The sequence below is a fragment of the Rutilus rutilus genome, assembly GCF_951802725.1.
Source record: "Rutilus rutilus genome assembly, chromosome: 7".
Lineage (NCBI taxonomy): Eukaryota > Metazoa > Chordata > Actinopteri > Cypriniformes > Leuciscidae > Rutilus > Rutilus rutilus.
Window position 1 is genome coordinate 23,139,432 of NC_140221.1, and position 23,931 is coordinate 23,163,362.

The 23,931-nt window shown below is 37.1% G+C and overlaps 1 protein-coding gene across 2 annotated transcripts; it reads left to right on the forward strand.

Annotated features, from left to right (window-relative positions):
• Window positions 1–15,668: 15,668 nt before the first annotated feature.
• On the forward strand, window positions 15,669–20,977 carry isl1a (ISL LIM homeobox 1a). 2 transcript variants are annotated; one of them, XM_084415260.1, is made up of 6 exons: window positions 15,669–15,929; window positions 16,518–16,707; window positions 17,407–17,666; window positions 18,964–19,250; window positions 19,550–19,717; window positions 19,851–20,977. In XM_084415260.1, the coding sequence occupies exons 1-6, from the start codon at window positions 15,902–15,904 to the stop codon at window positions 19,965–19,967; spliced, it is 1,050 nt and encodes a 349-aa protein (XP_084271386.1). In that variant the 5' UTR covers window positions 15,669–15,901; the 3' UTR covers window positions 19,968–20,977. The 2 variants fall into 2 exon arrangements, with proteins under 2 accessions (XP_084271386.1, XP_084271385.1); XM_084415259.1 differs by having other exon boundaries at window positions 15,797–15,929; window positions 18,967–19,250.
• The last annotated feature ends 2,954 nt before the right edge of the window (window positions 20,978–23,931 follow it).

Genomic DNA, 23,931 nt, shown 5'->3' on the forward strand with positions numbered 1-23,931 from the left:
GATTGATCAACACCAAAGGAGGATTTGTCAAAACAACAAGGGCTGAGCCCAGTGGGACGTCAATATGTTTCATTTAGTCACCCGCTAAGACACAGGGCTTAGCTAGCAGGGACTGTCACAGGAAATCAGGGGACGTTGCTAAGTGGGTGCTAAGCTAGGCGGTGTACATTAACAAACAGAGCAGCACTTTGAATGTAGATACAGACTAGCAGTGGGTTAGGGTGTGGAAGTGGGTGGGAGATAGAGAGAGAGAGAGAGAGAGAGAGAGAGAGAGAGAGAGAGAGAGAGAGTGAGTAGGTGGAGAGGAGTAATGGGGGGGCGTTGACCTCTGCTCCAGCGGCTAAATCAGCAGGCTCAGCTGGGGAGGCTTTTAGCTACTTGCAGGACAGATGCACTGCCCTAAGCCATAATCTGTGTCCCGCTTCAAATGACAAATGGCACGCTGCAGTGCAGGAATATTGCATTATATAGTAAGTACCTCCCAGTCAGTAAGTTATAGGGCTGCACCTCGGCTACATACACTGCTGCAAATGTCCGCCTGCGGCCTACAGCACTCTACCACTCTGCCAGCCTGGACTTTGTTTTACAACGCTCAATTAGATATGGGGTATAACCCCTGACTTAATTTAAGGTACTGATATTGCTTTATCCTCCTACATTCTGTCTCTGTACACATAATGGAATGGATGCGGTGTTTAATGGCATAATTTACACTGAAAAGAATTTGCATTAAAATATGTGGCCAGTGTTGTGGCTACTTTAAGCATGCCATGCTAATTGTAAATTGAAACAGTTGAGCTACAATTAAAGCAACTGTTATAAACTACAATACAAGTTGCTAACAAAAAGCTGATGTACATTAAAGTTACTTAAGGAGGAAATAAAAAATAATGTATACTTTTTTTCAGCAAGGTCGCAATTAATTGATCAAATGTGACAGTAAAGACATGTATAATGTTATTTCTATTTAAAAAACGAATTTCTATTTAACTTTTTATTCATCAAATAATCATAAAAATGTATCATGGTTTCCACAAGAATGTTAAGCAGCACAACTGTTTTCAACACTGATAATAATAAGAAATGTTTCTCAAGTACCAAATCATCGTATTAATATTATTTCTGAAGGATCATGTGACACTGAAGACTGGGAGTAATGATGCTGAAAATTCAGCTTTGCCATCACAAGAATACATTACATTTTAAAATCTATTCACATTGAAAAAAGTTATTTTAAAAATGTAAATTACAAATTAAATTACTCTATTTTGATTTTTTACATTTTTTTTTTAATCTCACCGACCCCAAACACTTTAACGGTAGTGTAGTATGTATGTATATGAACATATTGCTCCCCAAAGACAGATGTGGAAGGGTAAGAACCAACAACCAACCAGTCTTTTGCCTGCCGTATCTGATTTGACAAATGAACATATACAGACAGCAGCAGTGAGGGGAAATGAGAAAAAGATACAATAAGAGAAAGAATGAAAGAATACAATACTACAGCAGTGTTGTATCTACTCCATATGAGGTGGCCAGACAATGTGGAAGGTGGATATACGTTATGCTTTTTTTTTCTCAGTATTTTTTTTAATACCAAGTGATGTAAGCTGATTAACACATGCTGACCCATATTCAAGAATTGAGATCAAAACCCACCTGAAAAGTGAATTCCAGGCCAAACCATTTACCCCCATCCACATTCATTTATATTCATATTCATAGACATATCCTGAGAATTTGTGCAATCATAAAATTCAAATGAATACTAAAAATGGCAAAACGTGGGGTTTTTTCCTTCTGTAATGGGTTGAGTTTAAAATTCAACAACATCCATGAGAAAGAGATAATGTGATAGGTTAGGAAATATATATACATGAATAATAACAACAAGGAATATAAATGATATAGGAAATAAAATAGGAATAATAATACATGCTTTTAAGACAAGATCTATGATTCCATCTCAACACCTCTACATTAGACAAAAAAATTCTCATCATAGCAACAAAAGTAAGAGTAACCAAAAAAAAAAAACCTTTCTTGGCCATTAGGCCTGGTTAAAACAAGACATTAGTGCAGGGCCAAGGGAAAAGTAAAGGGCAGAATGTGTGTTAAGACTTTCTACAACCTCCTGTTGTGAATCTCCCTGAAGGGCCGTGAGTGGCTCTTACACAACAACTACTGGACCTTCACCTAGTGCATAAACATTGTCTCAGGATACATATGATGTTTGTCACTGACTGACTGACTGAATGAATGAATGAATGAATGAATGAATGAATGAATGAATGAATGAATGAATGAATGAATGAATGAATGAATACATGAATGAATGAAAATAAGTGGTAATGTATTCTCAAATCATTATTCAAATTTAAACAACAAAAGCAATTATATTGTCTTTTTTAGATGACATCATAGTATTGGCTGTGTAGCTTTAGCACTCTATTGGTAATATGAAGAGAAAGAAAAGCAACAACTCTACTTCGCTTTGTTCACAGCTGCACTGACAGATATCTTACACAATCTGTCCGCTCGCCTTAAGTAAGCGTGATATCTGCACTAAAATTTAAAAGCTAAAGCTACATTTATTTTCTTAGACAGGTTGTTAGCTCAACATACATAATGCTAACATTTGTTTAGCTTAAAAGCAAATCCCTTTGACTGAGCACACAGGGCCTCACAGCTTGACAGGCAAGTCTAATGACTATGATGATTAATTGAAGCCCTAAGGACAGTTTTTTCAAGAAGGGGCCATTGAGTGTAACCTGCAGATTCTCACCCGTCACACAACCAGAAGTCATCCAACTGTCATTTTTGTTCTTAGAGGCCCTGCTATTCATGTAGCTTTTTTTTTTTGAATTCTGGAATTGATAAATATAAGGAAAGAAAATTTATAAAATTAAGAATTTAAAAATAACTTGATTAAAAAGTTACTTGATTGCCTAATTGGAATGGAAACACATTGTTTATGTCATGCATCAACAAGACATCTCTCAGTTTAACAAGCAAAAAGTTTGGAATTTGTCTGGAAGAAAAAAAATGTGTCTGTAAGACAATTTATATTTCCCAAAATGTCTCTTTAGAAGATTAGCTATCAAACAAAAGAAAATACATAGCATGCTTAGAAGTGTTTCCATACTGTAAAACTGAACTGGTTTTCGTACTCCAGTCGGAGATGTTATCAGAGAGCGGGGCTCTAAAAGGTCTACATTTATTCAGCCCATCACCTCAGTCCAAAGATTACCAAAATATTTACATGTTCATTAATCCTGAATTTCCGCTAATGGATCACTGACAATAACATAACACCCCCACTAGCAAGGCCCTTTAGCTTAGTGCCAAACAGCTACAAATAGACACACAATTACTTCCCTGTTAGCGTGCAATGCTAACAGAAAACCAGTGTTCATTCAAATATTCTTTTCCTTTATTACTACATCTTTTTATTTACATTGGCAAAGACATCTACGCCTCACAATTCCGTGACACCAGCATTTTGTGTAGATGGAGGAAATACAAAAGGAGGAAAAAAGAGAGAAAAAAAAAATCTCTGGCTGGTTGGCTACTGATAAATGGAGGCCATCTGATGCTTGAGAGATATAAAAAGAGCCTAGTGAAGTACCCGCACCTGTCAAACCTTATTGTGTGAGCGTAATTTAGTGCAAAGGTACATTGTAGGATGACTTTATATATTACTCAGAGCCAGCGATCAGAATCATTCATCAGTCCGTGTTACCAAAGGAATAGACAAAGAGTTCTGTAGATCTTCCTCAAGACATATGATGCTCTCCACTGCCCTTGCGGGTTGGCAGAGATGGCCATATTCAAGACAGATGCCTGTTTCTTAGACGCCTAAGTGCTCCTATAAGGACAACACACACACACACACACACACACACACACACACACACACACACCCAATCCAACTGGTGGGAGAGCAAGTGGGAGGGGGAACAGAATTGTGGACTTATCTTAGAAATTAAGTCAAGGACAAATGAATTCACAGTAATGAGTGGGAGATTTCATGTACTCAATGGAACAGGGTTTACGGACACACCTTATGACCTTTTCTCATTTCGAGTAAGTCAGGCAAAATAAAGGAATACGTTTCCTAAATATTCTGTGTACATATAAATATAATATTATATGCAATAAATACAAATGCATATGCAGATCACCTGTATGTAACACTCTTAAACACAAATGCTTCAGTGTTTTATAAAATACATAGATAAATGCACATACATTTAACACAAACCTGCCTTTCGCTTGTTATCATTATTGTCTGCAGTTCTGCGCTAAACCATTAATACTGCCGGGTCTTTCAATCTAATAAAAAATAAAGGTAAATTAAAATTCTTTTGTCTAGAATTCTGTTGTCTGTCTGAGCTGGGATGATGTGGGCAAAAAAAAAAAAAAAAAACCTCTGCAAAAAGCCAATCTCTCCAATTTGAATCTGCTTGAGAAATGCGAGTAATTTTTTCCTCCGTGTCTAGCTAATAGCAGTATTACATCCTTTCAGAGACAGGGAGAAGTGATACAGTGAAAACTGTAATTAAAATGTCTAATTGGCATATTTCATAGAATGAAGTAAATTACCAGAGCCTCAGCAAATAATTGAAAAACAAAGCAATTACCTTCCGTGGGCCCCATTCACTAAGATAATTGCAGGGGAATGACTCTAGCATATGAAAACAGGATCATTCTGCCTGCCTCCCTATGGAGTACTGCAGTGCTCACATCTACCTTTCTACTCATAAGAGTAATTTCCACTGCTTGATTCTTCATAATTGTCACGAACATTTTATTTAGAGGGCAATTTACAGTATTCTTACAACTATATGTCTGGAGCGTATATGGCACACTTATGACTTGCTATGGCATGGAAATCATTTTTTGCTATTTATGTGCTATATGACATGTAAAGAGTTTTTCAAAAACACAAATATATTAGATTAAAATATGTTTACAGCTAAACCTGGTAATATGTGGCTTTGCATGAAACATTTAATTAAAGGGATAGTTCACAATGACAATTCTGTAATCATTAACTCACTCTCATGTCAATTATCATTTCAATATTGAATAACGACTTAAATGTTGGTCCATTCCTCACAGAAAGCTATCACATGACTTCAGGCTACTTGGAATATATTGTATGGGTCATATGGACCACTTTTTATTTTTTTATTTTATAATTTTGGAGTTTGTCAGCCCCAGACTTCATTCACTTTGGGGCCATAATAAATCATAAATAAAAATTAATCTCTGGGAATTAAATGTAATTTGAATTCGACCAACACAAGTTTAAGTAATGAAAGAAAATCTATTTCTTAGTGAACTATTCCTATAACTTCTAGAGTTCTAGACTAAGGGGCTATTTACACGACACCATTTTCAACTAAAAACGAAAAAAAAATTATGCGTTTTGGCCGTTCATTTACATGACAACAATGTTTTGTGGTAATGAAAATGCACACGCAAAGTTTCTGAAACCGATACCATTATCGAGTTTGTGAAACCGGTGATGTCGTGTACATGCATATTACGTGTTCAGTCTATAGGCCTCTTTTGTTTTCTTTACAAAGTGAACTTGCATGCATAATACAGCATTTTTAGTCATTTTCGCAGATCTTTTCACAAACGCAAAGGAAAAACTTTTCCAGTTTTTAGTACATCATTTTCGTGTAAATGAAATGTTTGGGGTCAGTAAGATTTTTTTTTAAAGAAATGAATATATTTTTTCTAATAAATGTTGTTCTTTTGAATTTACTGAATAAAATAGCAGCACAACTGTTTTAAACATTAATAGTAATAAGAAATGTTTCTCGAGCACCAAATCAGCTAATTAGAATGATTTCTGAAGGATCACTGAAGACGGAGTAATGATTCAGAAAATGTAGCTTACTGTTTCACTCTTCACTGTTTATATTTTAAAATATACAATTTAAAATAAAAACTGTTTTCTATTTAATTTTTTTTACTGTATTTTTGATCAAATAAATGCAGCCTTAGAGAGCATAAGAGAATCAGACTCAAATACATAAAAAAATCTTACCGACCCTAAACTTTTGAATGGCAGTTGTACTTGTACAGAAATGCTTTCAGGGTTCATTGCTCCTCTAAGAGGGTATGGATGCTTTGTGCCTTTCGATACCTTGCTTGATCTTTGGCCTCCTGTGTTTTTCAAATAAGGGTAGGTAACCACTCACAAGGAGGTGGTGGAAGAGTTCTCATAGATCTCATCTCTCATGCTGCTGACATCTCCAGCATGGTCATCCTTCTTAAAGGTGTTCTTTGTACCACCACTGTACCATGACAAAGGTTGCGGCAAAACCTCATGGATGTAATTGGGCATTGCAGGGCCAACTTCACACTTGGTTACAATGGCAGAATGTTGGGATAGGATATGTTCCAATCCACTTAGGAAAAGTGGAGACAAGGCTGGAATGCCAGGTATGTATTTTTTGTTGTGTGCTGTGGGCCTGCTGTCGCCAGGGAAAAAGCCAAAATGTAACTATTAGGTTACAGTTTAGTCTGATGCGTATTTAGCACGAAACATGACACTCATTACAGAATTGTTCTCTGTGTGGGTTATGAAAACCAGTCAATGAGGTTTCAGTCTTATTCACACTGTGAAATTGATTTCTTTTAGCTGAGTGTAATTAAAAGAATAGTTCACCCAAAAATTCTGCCATCATTTACTCACCCTCATGTTGTTCCAAACCTTTATGACGTTCTTTATTCTGTGGTACACAATAGACGTTTTTTGAAGAATGTTTTAGCTGTCAATGTTGTCTAAACTGAATGAGACATTTTTTCCAAAATATCTTCTTTTATGTTTTGGAACTTTTGCACATGGATAATCCAGCCTACAAACCTAAGCCTACCAAAATAACTTACAGTACATTAGTGAAATGTTGAAATGTGAAACACAAATAGGCAACCACAAGTCTTGACCATGTAAAATGTATTACTTATCAGAGAACTGAACACAAACCCTCTGCCAGTATCTTTTGCTTTGGCCAAACAAAAGAAAAGAAGACAAGATAGCCACTGCCTAGGGCAGGTATAGGACGAAAAGAGGTGTCAGTTTCACCAAGGTTACATGGAGCATGAAAGAGGCTTGCTGTTGGCTGGGAGGAACGCTGCGAGGGATTAGCCCTTTCTAATTCTTCTCTAGCTCCCTCATACACTCACATGCTCTCTTTCACAGAAGACTGGGAGGCCAGCCTGACTATTCCTGACACGTGACAAGAGATGGCCTGTCATGTTAATGTACTGCTCCGGGCTCTCATGTAGCTAAATGTTTTCATTTCTCAGCTTGTAGTTCCTCCTCAGTGCCCCGCCACACTACATGCCTTCAGATCACCTGCAGGTATATGCACTTTGTGGTAGGTAAGGAAATGAGAGGGGGAAAGGCCCTGGAAAAATCTTTTTAACGGCTGTCACTTTAAGGGCCTCTTAAAAGTGGCATTTGGCACTTTAAAAATGGGACTGCTGTAAGCCATTTAAAAGTTGAACAATAAAGATGTTCCACATAAGAAGCTAGTTAAAGGTCACAAAGAGCATCTATGATCATATTCATCTAATTCTTTGGTAAGCATCTGATGTCTTTTAGTTGTTTTTCAGGACTTTAGTCTGCCAGTTTGGAAATGATCGCACTTCAACTTTGCTTTCTAGATCAGAGGTTCTCAACCAGGGAGCTCTTGAGCTCGCTAAGATGACGTAAAATGATTTTAAATAAAAACAAAATAAGCTAATACCAAGATATTTCTTATTTTAATCCACCCTCTCAAGACCTGGAAAAGTCATATAGCCGAAATTAGTAAAATATCACTTGATGGGAATTTTTATACATTTTCCAGTTCTGCCAAGCCCTAAAATATTTCATCAGTTAGAAATCAATCAGTTCCAGATCAACTGGAAAAGTCATGGCGCCTTCGAATATTGTTGTGGACAACGGGGATTCCTGGCTCCGGTGGTTGAGAACCACTGTTCTAGATGGATACACTGATTGAGGACATTTATCCATTACATGCATATAATATCAATTCATCATATGCATATATACATACTATAATTTTGTAATGCCTAAATTCACTCGCACAGTTTAAAACAACTGATTTTCCCTTTTTAATGTATTTAGACAAAATAGTAGGATTTTTAATATTGGCTATAACAAGAAAATAAGTAGGCCTATTGGCTCATTTGTATCAGCCAGAATTTTTAAGTATCAATGCATCTCCAAGCACACCTATTAATGAAACATTATAGCAAACGACCTTTGAATTTCTATCATTATGTCCAGCACACACTGGACAAGGAGGGGTGGTCTCTTCAGCATCTAGCAGAGAATGATCACCTTGCAGGAAGATCATCCCGTAATGCCTAGACAGCCACTCAAACCGAGAGAGCTTTTGAGAAGATCTCGGCGCCACACAACAAACAAACCACTCCCTCAGCCTGATACATCAGCCGGCTGCACTCTTACTGCTCCTCCCTGTCTGTCAGAGGACAGCAAAACCCCCATTTACTACACCCACAAATCCCCGCTAATCTGATGAAGAAAGAAGATTTGCTTTCCATTTGATGTAACATATCAGTTTGAATCAGCATTTGGTACAAAATTAGAGACGGCTCTGAGAAGGTTGAATGAACGTGTCATGTTTATGACAGTGCAACACTAGAGTTATGGTGGAAAAAAAACAAGAAAGTGATAGACAAATCAGAGGTCTAGATGATAACTGAATATTCAGGAGTCATTACACTGAGACATGAATATGTATTAAGGACATAATTTTATATGGTTTTATCAATACAGCTGAAATTTACATCGATAATATGTTATGAATATTCATTAAGTCATGTTTCATTTTTTGCATGCACGATGTGACAGCATCAATGCTGTAATGTTCGAGGGCTGAATGAATAAATTCTTTACATCAGAATTGTACTTCTAATGATAGAGACAAACGCAGCACAGTAATTCAGCAATAAAGAGGAAGGAAGAACAGTACGTGCAATTTGGCCATCATTAAAAAAGAAGCTATTGTATTACAATGACACTTAAGAAATGATCTAAAAAAAACAACTCCAGTATGCTCAGAAGTTCTAATAGATAATTCAAGGCACACTTCCAGTTCACATAGTTATAAAAACCTTCATTAAACTGGCTGTTCTGTTCCATAGTAGAAACATTTAAAAAAGAAAACAAATAATGGTCCCCTGAAGAAGGCATTCTTTGTCAAAACATGTGGGTGTGCAGCCCATTATTTGTTTTCCTTTTTAAAATGTTTTCCTTTTTTAAAAATAGGCACTTTAATAAAAGCTTTTTAACTACTTGAATTTGACTTGTGCCTTGGATTATCTATTTTGGATCATACAATATAGCTTGAGTTAAAAGTGAGTAATTCCTCATTCCCTCATAATTCCAATTCCTCTAAAAGGTTTTACACATTTTTTAAAAATATAACTAAAATGATGTTTGTCCCCATGAGACTCAGTAGCCTAAAAAGGCTGTTTAATTCTGCCATGTTGAGATCACATGACTAGCCTTGTCTGGTTACTAATAATGCGAATACCAATGTAAGTACTCATACTACTACTCAACTACTCATTGTAAGTTTACTTATATAGTATTTCTGAACAAATTGGTGGTACTATAAAATCTAAAACCACTGGGCCAAAGAAGAGCCTTGGAATATACAGTAACTAACTTAAATCTAATTTTGAATCCATTTATCAATCACTATTAATAATCGACACCGTTCAAATAATAAACTTATTACAGACATCTAAACATCCTCGCTGTTGGTGCATCGAACTTGTTCTTCCATGCTGTTCCATGCGTACGAAATAGTGTACGTCATTACTCCGTTGAAAATTGCCGTCAGCCATAGCCATGGGCAAAGATCCAGCCAAGGGACAAAACAAGAGGTGGTGGGAAGCATCACATATAATCGTCTCTGACACATCATCACCTTCATTGTGCCTCTCAGTCCGACCGAAGCCGAGGCGAAAAGGTTTGTGGTGCTGGTGCTGAGTTTAGGCAGTAGTCCTGAGCACAGACCCAGGAACACCATCTGTCACTCTGGTGTCAAGTGGCACTTGTCTTCAGTGATTAGCATTGCTGCTTCAGGTAGGCCATGACTAAGGCAACCATATGGTCTGTGGCTCTGTGTGTGACCACAGTGACCCAGATGAGATCTTCACCCCTCTGGCTTCTCAACGATGACACGGAGTGGACAGACTCACGTGTGAGCCGTTAATTCTGAATTTAAATTCAGGCGAAATTAAATAGAAACAAAAGACCTTGATAAGGCCGTCTGGAGACGTCTTAAGCAAAAGAGGAGCAGATTAAGCCCTTGATTTCAAGAAAAGTATCACTGACACCATATTCAAAGCTGAGAGGTTTTCACTACAAATAATGCATCAATAGCACTTCTGTTAATGCTAATTAGTTATTCGCAGTAAAATGGGCAAAACACAGGACACATTTCAGCCTAAAGAGTTTGCCTGGTCTTAATTACATTCATTAAAACATTTTTACCTTGAGTAACAAATAAAAATGACCTAAAGCCAAGGTCTTCATGGTGGGCAGTGAATGAAACAGCTTTCATTTCTTTCTGGCTTGGATATAAATATGGCTGACTGCCAGTACATTGCAGCTACTCTGAGATAGTGTGAATATTATTGCTATCCACAAAGTGCAGAACGTTGGAGCTTCTGATGCATGTATAAGATAAAAACTGCTGATTTTAATGGAACACTAAAATAAAATAAAAGGAAATAAAGTTTCCAAATTGGGGTTTTTGCAGTAATGCCATAGGAGAATTATAGTTTGGGTTCCCCAAAGAACCTTGCAGTACACAGTTTTTTATTTTTTGTGTAATGAACATTATTATAATCTAATCTTTTCCACTATGAAGAACCTTTTATGCAATGGAAAATGTTCCCTGGATGTTAAAGGTTCTGAATGGAACCATGGATTCCAAAACCCCCTTTATTTTTTTAAAGTGAAAGCACAGAAAAAACCCATCTCATACGGTCAATTGAGTATCATAAACAAACCAGTGACAGACTCTAGCCTGTAGCTGTTTGAGTTAATTAAAGTGAACTGATTAGTATCAGCCAAAGATACTGAACAATCTGATACCCGTATGGCTCATCTGACTGAGGAGGTTAATTAGAGAAGCAAAAGGTCTATCATTTTTCTGCAGCGATGCATGAAATGTAATAGACAAATAAACAAAAGCAGAAGCCTAAAATGACACATTATACCAAGTAAACTTTTGTGATATTTATTTGCAAGATAAGTGAAAAAAAGATGGAAGTGCAAAACATAAACTCACCCATTTCAATGAGGAGGTAATAATGATCATTCTTCAAAATTTATATTTTAATAATAAAAATACAAAGCACAATGTTCCAAAAAATGGTACAAATGCTGTCACCTGGATGATACCCTTTAAAAAGGTTCTAATATGTACCATTTAGGTACTGATATGTAGCCTACACTTTTGGTACCAATATGTATACCTTTAAGGTACTAATATGTACTCTTTAGGTGCCGCCCAGTGACAGTTTTTCTACCTTGTGTAATCCTGCAGCTGTCCTCTATAGTGTTCCTCTAAAAAATTCCATAAATGGAAAGAAAACGTGATCCGAAGACACTGGATACGGCACCTAACAATGACAAAATCACTGATGTCTCTGTCATTGTGAGGGGGCAGAAGCCTCTTTTTAAAGCTCTATGATTTTCTTGCTGAAATGTGTGTGTTTTTAGCACTCTTCCTCAGAACATGCTAAACTGTAATCACAACGAGTCATTTTTAAAGACAGAGAAAATCTAGCGTGGACACACTCGCACGCACTGAAACGCAAACACACAGTTGCTTAGTGTGAAGCGATCTCAGCTAGAAAAGAAAGCATTAGGTCTAAAGAAATGATGACACACGGCACACGCACATACACACACAAAGTGGCTGAAACGCTGCTCCTGCCATTCATCTCGAAGGACTCCTGCTGAGCTGTAAGAACCGGCTGTGGCTGAGGGAGACTTATGCATCAAATCTAACCACCTAAATTTACAAGCACATTGAGACTTCTCCTCCTGAAAATGGCTGGGAGAGCACACTTGAGACTTCTTCTCCTGAAAATGGCTGGGAGAGCACACGCCGCCGCAGTCTTTGAGGACAAAACACTGCAACCATATAAACAACTCATTAAAGAAATCTATAACTGGTACCCTATAGTAATGTCACACATACACAGGCACCTTTCCAAGCGAATACATGCATCCAAGCTCTTCAGTCTGAGAGGCCGAGAGGTTGTTCAAAGCAACACATCACAAAATAGATTTGCTTCTTCTCTATCTTTCTCTCTGTCCATACCTAGGGAACTAATGCATTCTATTGAACTGAATGACATTACATAAACTGTATTTTGTCAATAGCACACATCCTTCAGGTTATGCCCTATATCCTCCATTAGCCCTCAGAGGCATTTCCAAATTCAGCCAAGCTGGTGAAGGTGATCAATGAAACTGGAGGTTAATGAGGTCATGATAAGGTTCATACTTCTATTCAGACGGCATGCAATGGGATACTAAAAACCTGAATCCTTAAGATAGCTCTAACATCATCTTAATTATTCAATTAGAAACTTAAAGAAAAAACGATAGGAAGAGTTAAGGCTGTAATGTTAATATATATTACCAAATTGGTAACACTTAATAAGGTTTCATCAGTTAACATTAGCTAACTGCTTCAGCTAACATGAACTAAGAAAGAACAATAATTCTACAGCATTTGTTAATCTTAGTTAATGTTAATTTCATCGTTTACTAATACATTGTTAAAATCAAAAGTTGTATTTGTTAACATTACTGTGAATGAACATGAACGAACAATGACGGTATTTTTATTAAATAACATTCACAAAGATGAATAAATACTGAAACAAATGTGTTGCTCATTGTTAGTTCATGTTAGTTAATACATTATAATGTTAACAAACGAGGGCCAATTGTAAAGTGTTACCAATTAAATAAATAAAAACAAATCCACAAATGTGTCTTGTTTGGCTCCTCCCTGAGCTGTTATCCAGTGATTATCATACAGTAAGGATTGTAGGTATTCTCGTTAAGAGTATGACACAGAGTAACATGAATACTTTAAGCCTTAAAGCAAATAATCATTGTTTTGAGATCATTGATGGATCTTCGTATAGGTTTGAAATCAACATGCACAAGTAAAGCTGTCACATTATGATCGGAGACATTCCATCGTTGGATATTAAGTCCTAAGCAATTAATCGGAGTGTTTGTTTTAACATAGTAAGACTGAACATCCTAGATTTGGGTTAGGATTAGGCTGTTTGTAATTACACATTTGAAATTTGATGATTTGGGTGGAGCATTGCTTACAAGAAAACAGCATATCCCAGCACCCACATAAAAAAAAAAAAAAAAAAAAATTACCACCTTACCATCATGACATAATGAATACATTGTCCCTCTTTTATAGTAATTGATCATAAGGGTAAAAAACATATTTTTCTACAAGTTAGCAAAATATAACAAATCTTGCTTATTGGAAATGTTTAAAATGAATTAAATGAATGTTGCTGAAGAATATACCTTCACAACTGGTTTTATTCTCTTGTTATGTAATTCCTTTTGATGCACTTTTTGATGTTGAACTGAATACACTGTGTATATAAGGATTCATTCAAACAATGTTTTAAGGATCTGATGAATTGTGGTCACATTGTATTGTACAGCAATACAAATGCAAGCTGCTATAAATCACCCATCACTATTACACACACACACACACACACACACACACACGGTTTATGGGGACTTTCCATTGACACGATTTTTTATACTGTACAAACTGTATATGCTATCCCCTTACACTAAACCTACCCATCAAAGAAAACTTAATGCATTTTTACATTTTCAAAAAACATCACTTAGTATGATTTACAAGGATTTCAGATATTGCCATCTTTGTGGGGACATTTTGGCCCATTAATGTAGGGTTTACCAGGCCACACACACACGTTTCAAATCGGTCTCGCTGAGATCTCGTTCTCCTGCTCAAATAGTGGAGTACCATGCTGGGGTTTAAACAAAATTTTGGTATTGTCACTATACTAACAGGACCAGTGAAAATAGTTTTTCCCCAAATGTAACCATACAGCTGTGTAACTGTGATCTTACATCTGATATATCTGGTAATCACAAGACAGAAACATGATGAACCTATTGTAGCAGAAACAATGCCTTACATCATTTTAAATGTTTATTCTTTCAAATGAGTTTTTAATGCTCAAATAGGCTATTCGATGATGCACTAACCATTTAACGTGTATTAATGATCAATTAATTATTAACGCGTATTATTATTAATATTTGAGCAGATTAGAGAATTAACAATGCAAGCTCTCGCCCATGTTTCCATATGTCTTTGTTTGGTGGGTTTGCTTTGGGTCATGTTGCTAACACAAGAGGGCGTGTTTGTGTCTGTTATAGCGACGCTCTGCTGACTGCAACCCTGCTGTCATATTTCGGCCACTTGGTTTGTCTTGAACATCACTGTCAATTGGAGACTTACAGATTCGTTAAGATGGACTTTACACTTTTTTTTTTCTTTTTTTTTTTTTTTTTTAACAAACCAACAAAATAGTTAAATACAATGTTAATCTAAATGATTTGGGTTGAAGTGACAGCTCATAGTTTAACACCAGTACAAAAATAAAATGAAAATAAAAATCAGTAAAACTTGCCATGTCGTAAAAGGTTCAGGATATTTGGCAACTATGTGCAATATTCTACCTGCTTGTTCAACCAATCCATCCCTTACATTGAGATTATATTACCACGTGCCTCGCGCAGTTTAAAACGGTCATAATCAGCAATTATGTGCTGTAATTACGTTTTTGTTTGAATAGCGACAACCCCGAAATGTGCCATCGATTTCAATCGTGTTATGCACCCCTGCATGTGTGCAACTGCTTAAACATAGCCTATAGCCTATGGATTTGCGAAAATCTGTAGCCACTGGTCGACGGAGATCCACTTCACATGTCCGCCAGTCAAAACGGAGACAGGCTACATCTTTACATCATTTAGCCTACTTCATATAATGCATTATTTACCATAACGACTTGATATAAAATATCCTACAAGAGGTTTCACTTTGAACGATTTTTACGAATATGCCTATTTCAGTTGCCGTGAACATTGTTGAAATAATAGGTATAGTCTATTTGTGTTATTTTGAAAAAAGTTAAAAAAATTCTATGCTAGAATATCATGACTGAAAACACTTGCTTCAAATTAGCATATCCGATACTGGTTTAGATAAACATTAAAGTAGGCTATAGACTTTAAATATGCAATGCTATGAACAATGTTTTTTTTTATTATTATTATTTGTCTCTCAACATTTTTCGGGTCGATTTAATTCCTCAAAAACGACAGAAATTAGAAAAATGTATGACCGAAATAAGTAAAGTAAAATGCAACAACTCATCGGCCTGGGCTCCGAACAGCTGGTCGTCTTTCCATAACCAATCAGCTTCTCATAAAGGTGACGTATGAGTGTCCTACGTCAGACCAATAGAGAGAGAGAAGAGCCGAAGCCGACGGAGTTTGAGAGAGGGAGAGAGAGATAGGGACAAGAGTGGCCCATCAAAGCTGTGACCAAGCACAGGAGCTCAACACACACCCCTAACTCTAATCGCAAGCATCTCGATTCCGGGAAGTCCTGCAACACCTCGAACCCTCGTCCACTTTCCCACCTTCACAGATCAAAACACGGGCACTAAGGGCCTTCTGTCCGGTTTTAAAGTGGACCTAACGCCGCCTTACTTTCTTGACATGGGAGACATGGGGGATCCACCAAAAAGTAAGTTATGCCTTAATATCTATATATGTGTCTGATGACACTTACTGCTAAAATTGGCGATTTACAATGAACCATGCCTGTTTGTCGATCAATGCATGACTTTAGAAGTTTGTTTCAAAGTTGTCAACAGACCGAAGGGATCGTGACAAGATCCTCATAGGGGCTAATACCACTCTTCCTCAGTTTAAATCACTACAAACAGGGCCTTTTCCAAGCCATTTAATATTTAATGTATTATTATTATTATTATTATCATTATCATTAGGAATAAGAACAATTAGGCTAGCCTATATGTCGGTTCTTTTAATGTAACATTCTATTTCGGTCACTTTTCAGTCATACAGTTTTCAACATCCAGTATCGTTTTTAAACAATGTCATAGTATCTTTTTTTCTACCCACAAATTTATAGTAGATATCACTGGGAAATTAGGGCGATTAAAAACTTTTTTTTCTTTTTCTTTTTTTGGGCGATTCAAAACATACAAGAAGATTGTATAGTGCCTATAATTAAATAAATAAATAAAACAATATATATATATATATAGCCTACATAATTTAAATTTCCTATGCTTTCTCTTTCAATCAGAAAAGCGTCTAATCTCGTTGTGTGTCGGCTGTGGGAATCAAATCCATGACCAGTATATTCTGCGCGTGTCCCCGGATCTGGAGTGGCACGCGGCGTGTTTGAAATGTGCAGAATGTAACCAGTATCTGGACGAATCCTGTACATGTTTTGTCCGAGACGGAAAAACTTACTGTAAACGGGACTACATCAGGTAACGCTGATCATTTAGGTCATGTTTTAGTTTTCGAGTGTGGATGTCTGAATGACAGTAACCTCTCATTATTCACTGGTGCATTACGGGAGCATGCTGTCATTCATTTTTTTTTTTGTACTGGACAGCACCTATATGCTAATCTCTGGTCTTAAATGAGTCTGCAGTGCAATTACTCCACAATTATTGTGGGGCTTTGTTCATATGTAGTGTTGCCGCATGTAGCTTAACTCTACGAAATTTCAGCGCAATATTGAAATAACATTTTTGACAGTATGAATGTAGCATTATTTTAAGAGGCCATGCGTGAGGGACAAACACCACTGTTTAATAATACGCCAAAGAGAATTGTCATTATTACTTTTATTATTATTATTAATTATTATTATTATTAATGCTGTAATTTATTAGGCCTATTAATAATAATAATAGGCTAACAATAATTACAAAATAATTTAGATATTTACTAAATCATTGACCGACTTAATAATTAAGTAAATTCTAGTGTGGTTGTCTTTTTTAAACCTTTGCATTTGTTGTTATTACAATTATAATTTCGGTTAGGCTACCATATATTCAATATTTTTATATTGTTCTCATATCGAGTAGGCTAGCTGTTGAAATCGTTAGTGGCCGTTTATTTTTACCCAAACACATCACACATTATAATGTAGCCTACTTGTGTTTCTCTTTTTTCAGGTTATACGGGATCAAATGTGCTAAATGCAACATTGGTTTCAGCAAGAATGACTTCGTGATGAGAGCACGCTCGAAGGTGTATCATATTGAGTGTTTCAGATGTGTGGCGTGTAGTCGGCAGCTCATCCCGGGAGATGAGTTCGCTCTGCGGGAAGACGGGCTCTTCTGCAGGGCCGACCATGACGTGGTGGAACGGGCAACAATGGGTGCTGGTGACCCATTAAGCCCATTACATCCGGCGAGACCTTTACAAATGGCAGGTAGGCATACTATTCTACAACTTACAAAGCGTTGTTTGCTCAAGGACTCGGGGATTAGGCTATTTGTCTGGGGGAATTTATATAGACACAAAGTTTATGAACCTTTAAAAAATATATATATTAAAACTCGTTCAAGGGAAAAAAAAAAGGAAAAAAATTATGGCATTATATTTTAAGAAATTAAAACTTATGATTAATAAATGTTGTGCCATAACCATCCGCGAATTATGTTATTAGCAAGCCAACCACAAGATTGTGATGGTTTGACAGCATTCGGCTACTGGTTTTATTCCTGTTTGTCCGTTTTTAAGCTATTCATACATGAAATAGATATTCTCTGCTGATTAGAGTTCAACCACGCGTCAGCTTGTAGGCTACATGCACTTGAGAAATAAAGGAGATCTTTTCACAAATAGAAAATGTCATCTAATCTTAAATGTTGTTATGCTATAGAAATATAATAGTACGATAATAATGTATCATGTGTGTATGTGGTTACTGTAAGAGTATTTGGCAGATGTTCTAAATAACTGTTTATTAAATTAAACTGATATTACAAATCAGAGTTGTTGATACTCCACATTTAAAGGCCTCTTACGCGTTTAACTCGCAAATCACGCGCTAATGCTGTTCAATAATGTAAACCTTATTTTCAATAATGTAAACCACCACAAAATCAGTTGTTAATGCAGGTTTATTGATACATGTTTTCAAGTCATGTCTTGGGCTGCACAGCGCGCGCACCTGATTATTTAAAATTCAGAGGTATGCACATTGGTTTAATTAAGTGTCGTAAACCTATCTATCTGAGTCATACTCGTCCTCCAAATTTATTGCATTCAGCAGGAACATATAATTGCCAGAAAAGGGATTGCAACCATGGCTGCATTTCAAGTTCATTAAAAGGAAACTCTTCGCCAATACACGCATTAAAAATTGCATCTAGCAAGAAACACATTTCTACGGAAAGAAATGTCTAAAACTTATTTGTACGCTTATGGAGAGATTTCCTCTCGACCCCGGTCTCGAAAAAAGACCATCAAATATATAGAAAATTTGAGAACACTAACACTCCGTCTTTCAGTGATTTTTTAAATGTATTGTTGTTATTATTATTATTTCACATATTTTCATCCACCTTAGATGGCCCTAGGGTACTTCCGACATATTCGTTTAAATTACTTGTTTGACCGCTGGACAGCTGACCGCTGGATTCGCAGTCTTCACACATTCAGAACATTATATAAGATCACTTTGCATTCAACAATTATTAATCTCCGTTTCGTTTTTCTTGCAGCAGAGCCCATTTCGGCACGTCAGCCTGCGCTTCGACCTCACGTACACAAGCAACCTGAGAAAACAACCCGCGTCCGGACAGTCCTAAACGAAAAACAGCTCCATACCTTGAGGACTTGTTACAATGCCAACCCTCGACCCGACGCCCTCATGAAAGAGCAGCTCGTTGAGATGACGGGTCTCAGCCCGAGAGTCATCAGGGTTTGGTTTCAAAACAAGCGCTGCAAGGACAAAAAGAGGAGCATACTGATGAAACAACTCCAGCAGCAGCAACCCAACGACAAAACGGTAAGATTAGAGGCTATAAATATTGTTGGGCTATAGCTATATAATAAAATAGCCTATACCCTAACTCCGTATTGCATAGGTCTTTCATTTCTTTATATCATGTCGTTCCAAAACTGTATGACTTTCTTTCTTCTGTGAAACATAAACGATGATATTTTGTTTACCATATTTATAACTTTAATTTTTAATAAAGTTTGTATGTATATTCAGAACCTTAAGGTCTTGTCTTGTAGTTATGGCGATTTCAGTTATGGTCTCAGAACATCGAACTTCTATAAATTATTCGTGGTCATCTGCAGAACATCCAGGGGATGACGGGCACTCCAATGGTGGCGACTAGTCCAGAGAGACATGACGGTGGTTTGCAGGCAAACCAAGTGGAGGTGCAGAGTTACCAACCGCCTTGGAAAGTCCTGAGTGACTTCGCACTGCAGAGTGACATCGACCAGCCTGCTTTCCAGCAACTGGTGAGTGCGCAAAACTGTGCGTAAAGATATAATACCAATAACCGTATTAATACCACCGCTAATAAAACGAATAATATTAATAATTGATCAAACAACAATAATAATAACATACTCTTTAACTCTTCCGTTTTAGGTGAATTTTTCTGAAGGAGGGCCAGGCTCGAACTCCACAGGGAGCGAGGTCGCGTCAATGTCCTCGCAACTGCCAGATACACCAAACAGCATGGTAGCAAGTCCTATAGAGGCCTAGGCGAGTGGATTATCTCCTGCACCTGAAATTTGGGAAAGGACGTGTCCGGGAAGCAATCTCAGAGAGAGGCTCGAGAAGTTTCTTCCATCCCTGTCATTTCGGGCCGCTCCTGAATAAAAACCCGTTTACCAACTGCACGAGGCCTCTATATCGAAACAACCCCTGGTTGTATTTATACACTGTGATGACAATCATGGGATTTAAACACACTCCAACCTAGCAAGTCCAACGAGTGTTGCGAAAAGACCATTTAAACTCCAGCGAAAGTGGATCCAAGGATCCAGCCGGCGCACGTATTTACACACCGAACTTGACATGATGATCATTGCAGTGCTCCGCGGCCGGGTGGACCTGGTCGGCTACACTTTTGCCAAAAAAACCCTCTACATTTTTTCCACTTTTATGACAAATCAATGGACCTCTACGGATATAAGACGCAAGAGAACGTAGTCTAATATATACATTCATAGCCTACTTGTGTGCGCAACGTGAGTAGTCTATAATGAAACCAAGACTGTTTATTCTGTTTCTAGGAAAATATCGAAATGGACAAAAAGAGGGTAGTATGGCAGCCGAGGTCTACTGCGATTAGTTTTGTTATATGGTCTCTTTTCAAGAACTAAAGCATTGCAACAAGGTATAGGCTACCTCTATTTTGCCACAAGCTGTGTGGGAATTTCATGTGTTTGTGTCCGTCCAAGAACTTTTTTCTTTCCCAAAGATGTGTATAGGTTTAAGTTAAGTTAAATATGACTGAATAGCTCTGGAGGTTTCGTTTTGTTCCTGTATTACAAAATATTTTATTATTTATTGTCGAAAGACATGCCACTTTTGTGTACTTTTACTTGCTGAAGAAGTAAAAAGGAAGAAAAGAATATTGTCGACTCCGAATGATCTATCATAACTGACGTGTCCTGTCGTTTGATCAAAGACTGATGTAAGAACAACGCCATATGTAGAGTTATCTTCAGGAATATTTGATCAATAAACATTTGACGTGTACTGTAAGTAAACGGTCGGACACGTGGGGGTTTCTTAAATGTGACCATTTTGTAGCCTGTTTCTCGCATGTCAGTTTGAGGTTTGCTATTATAATAATATATCACACAAACAGAGGCAAGATGATCGTTTTATCATATATTGTGGTTAACAGCACTGCAAGCTAAAGCACCCTTAAAGGGACAGTTCACCCAAAAATGAAAATTCTGTAATTAACATTTACTTTTTAAACGCTAAGTTAATCACTCAGTGGTCTTTGAATACATAGCATTGAGAAAGAGCAGAAAATCAACCTCAGCAGATGGCGTGTTTCATCACTTAGATTAACAGTGACTACACTGGTCTATAGAGAATCACCATGTTATTCATATGCATGTTGATCTGCAGCGAGCTTGCTAAAGTACAAACAATTAAGTAACAGAATTAAACATCAATATACAACTCTACTGACTTTCATGCCAGTTGCCGGTACAATGACCTTGACAATGCCTCTTTACATGGCCCATGACTCTGGGCATAATTCCACTGAGCTTTTTCCTTTGTGCAGACAGTTGCTGCAAATCGAGATAATTTGGATGCTTAACAGGCTTAACTGTAATAATATAAATTACCTTTGCATTAATCTTTTATTATTGTATACCTGTATTATTCTATACTGTACATTTTTCTAGCAAAGACATTTTTTTTTTTACTTAAAGGTAAAAAGACTGTCAGAGGGGTGGTTTTACCAAACTAAGATAGCTATTTTTGCATTTTCTATTTGCATTCCAATTAAAAGTAAATTAAGGCAAATTGAATTAGCCTTTCAGACAGTTAAGCTTTAGAACAAGAAGTACAAGACTATAACAATGTCAACATTACATTAGGAAATATTAGATGATAGTCCTTATAAGACAAATCTAAACATGCAAAGCTTTACTCATTTGTGAATGTCTATAATCATTTCCTATTATTACATAACATTTTGTCAAATCAAGCAAGTAAATAGTTTTTATTTTAATAGCTGTTCCAGTGATCAATATCTATAACTGATGTATAGATAGGCTTCATATAAATCAACAAATATTTTAATCAGCTTCTTTAAAAACAAGATTACCATCAGCACATTCTGCATTTAGCCTTTTAATGTTAATTCATTTAAAAAAAAAAAATTCCAGAAGTAATCAACGTTTTTTTTTTTTTCAAATATAGGCCTTTCTTTTTTCCCCCTTTTTTTCCTGTTTCTTTTGATAATGTGAAAATTCTTTCATGTTGCTGTTTGTTGTTGTCGATAAAAGTGTAGCCTTTTAGCACAACACCTATGACAGCCAGGTCCATTCAGCTGGAACTGTGGCTCGTTGCACATTGGGATTCAGAGTCACATGTTGGTGAGTCAGAAAAGCTGTGAATGTGACCATGATTGAAGAAGAACACGTGCAAGCATTAAAGCAAATAGGAAATAGTAATATCTAGCGAAACAGCCAAATTTGTGATGCTTCACTGTTTAGGTCATTTGTTGAGCAACGCATTAAATGGCATCGAACCTCTGCGAAGCACCGATCCCCTGTTTAAAATGTCAGCTCTTTTCTCTAGTCCTCTACAGCTAGAAGGCCGTTGGGTAGCACAAAGCCTCCTGATAGAATAGTTCCCAAAGCTGGTCGAGCCTCCCGGACTGCATTCAGATTGCTGACTTACTGGAACAAAAGCAGCACTGTACCTGGAGGAGGCTCCATGGAACAATCACAGTCTCCTGGATGAGACCCGATTGCATTGTGAACCGGGCAAGCAATCCCTCCCCAAGGTCCAAAGCCTGACCACAGAGTCACAACACCAGGGAGGCTGGTGAGCTCAACCCACAATTGTTCAGCGGTGGCAACCAATGGCAGATGGTTGACGGAACTTTGCTGTAATTTTATAAGAATATTACTGTATATTAGAAGAATGAGACTTAAAAGTAACATTATAGAAAACCAAAAATGAAAATTAATTTACTCACTCGCATGTCGTTCCAAACCTGTATGACTTTATTTGCGACACACAAAGGAAGATATTTTGAAGAGCATTGGGATACAAAAAACATCAAAGCTAACTGACATTCATTGAAAGTCCAGACACACAAAAAAATCTTTTGTGTTTCACGGAAAAAACGAAAAACAAAGTCAAGGTAATGATGACAGAATTTTAATTTTTGGGTAAACTATGCTTTATTTTTAAATGAACAAGGAATCCTGTATGAAAGCAGAGGAACAGTATCTTTTGCTCAAGTGTTGGTCAAGGAGGCTGTGCTACTTGGCCATTTATAAGTCCATATCAGAATAGATAACATGTATGAACAGTACATGTTCCTAACCTGAAACAACAGGTGGAAAATGATCTATGGATGAAAAGTTTATCAATCTTATCAAAAGCTGCACTATCAGCTTGCTTTTGACAGCAACTGAGTTTGTGCTTAAAAGGGATTCTCAACCACCACCGACCTAAAACCCCTCCCAAAAAAACTCTCATGTCATTCCAAACCTGTACGAACACAAAAGAAGATATTTTGAAGAAGGGTTCAGTTGGACAAAAAAAAAAAAAAAATCATCTTTTATGTTTCACAGAAGAGAGGAAGTCATACAGTTTTGGAACGACATGAGGGTGAAATAGTATTGACATTTTTGGGTGAACTATCCCTTTAAGAGTTTGGATGGACAGAATGTCTGAGGAAAGCTGGCATTTTCAACAGTGGCTGTTCTGGAGACTTTCAGAGTCTGTCAGCAGATCTAGAGAGAGAGAGAGAGAGAGAGAGAGGTGCTGCTTAAGCCCGATCCTCTTTGGAATGTGTCGATGAAGAGGACACTCCAAGTGTTACTTGTCAGCATAGCACGTGTGAAAAAAAGGATGCTAAGAGGTACGTCGTCCTGTGAATTGAGCTTTACAGATCCACAGGGGAATCACGCTCAGGGCTGAAAAGAGGCCCAGAAAAGCCCAAGTCTCTTCACAGCAG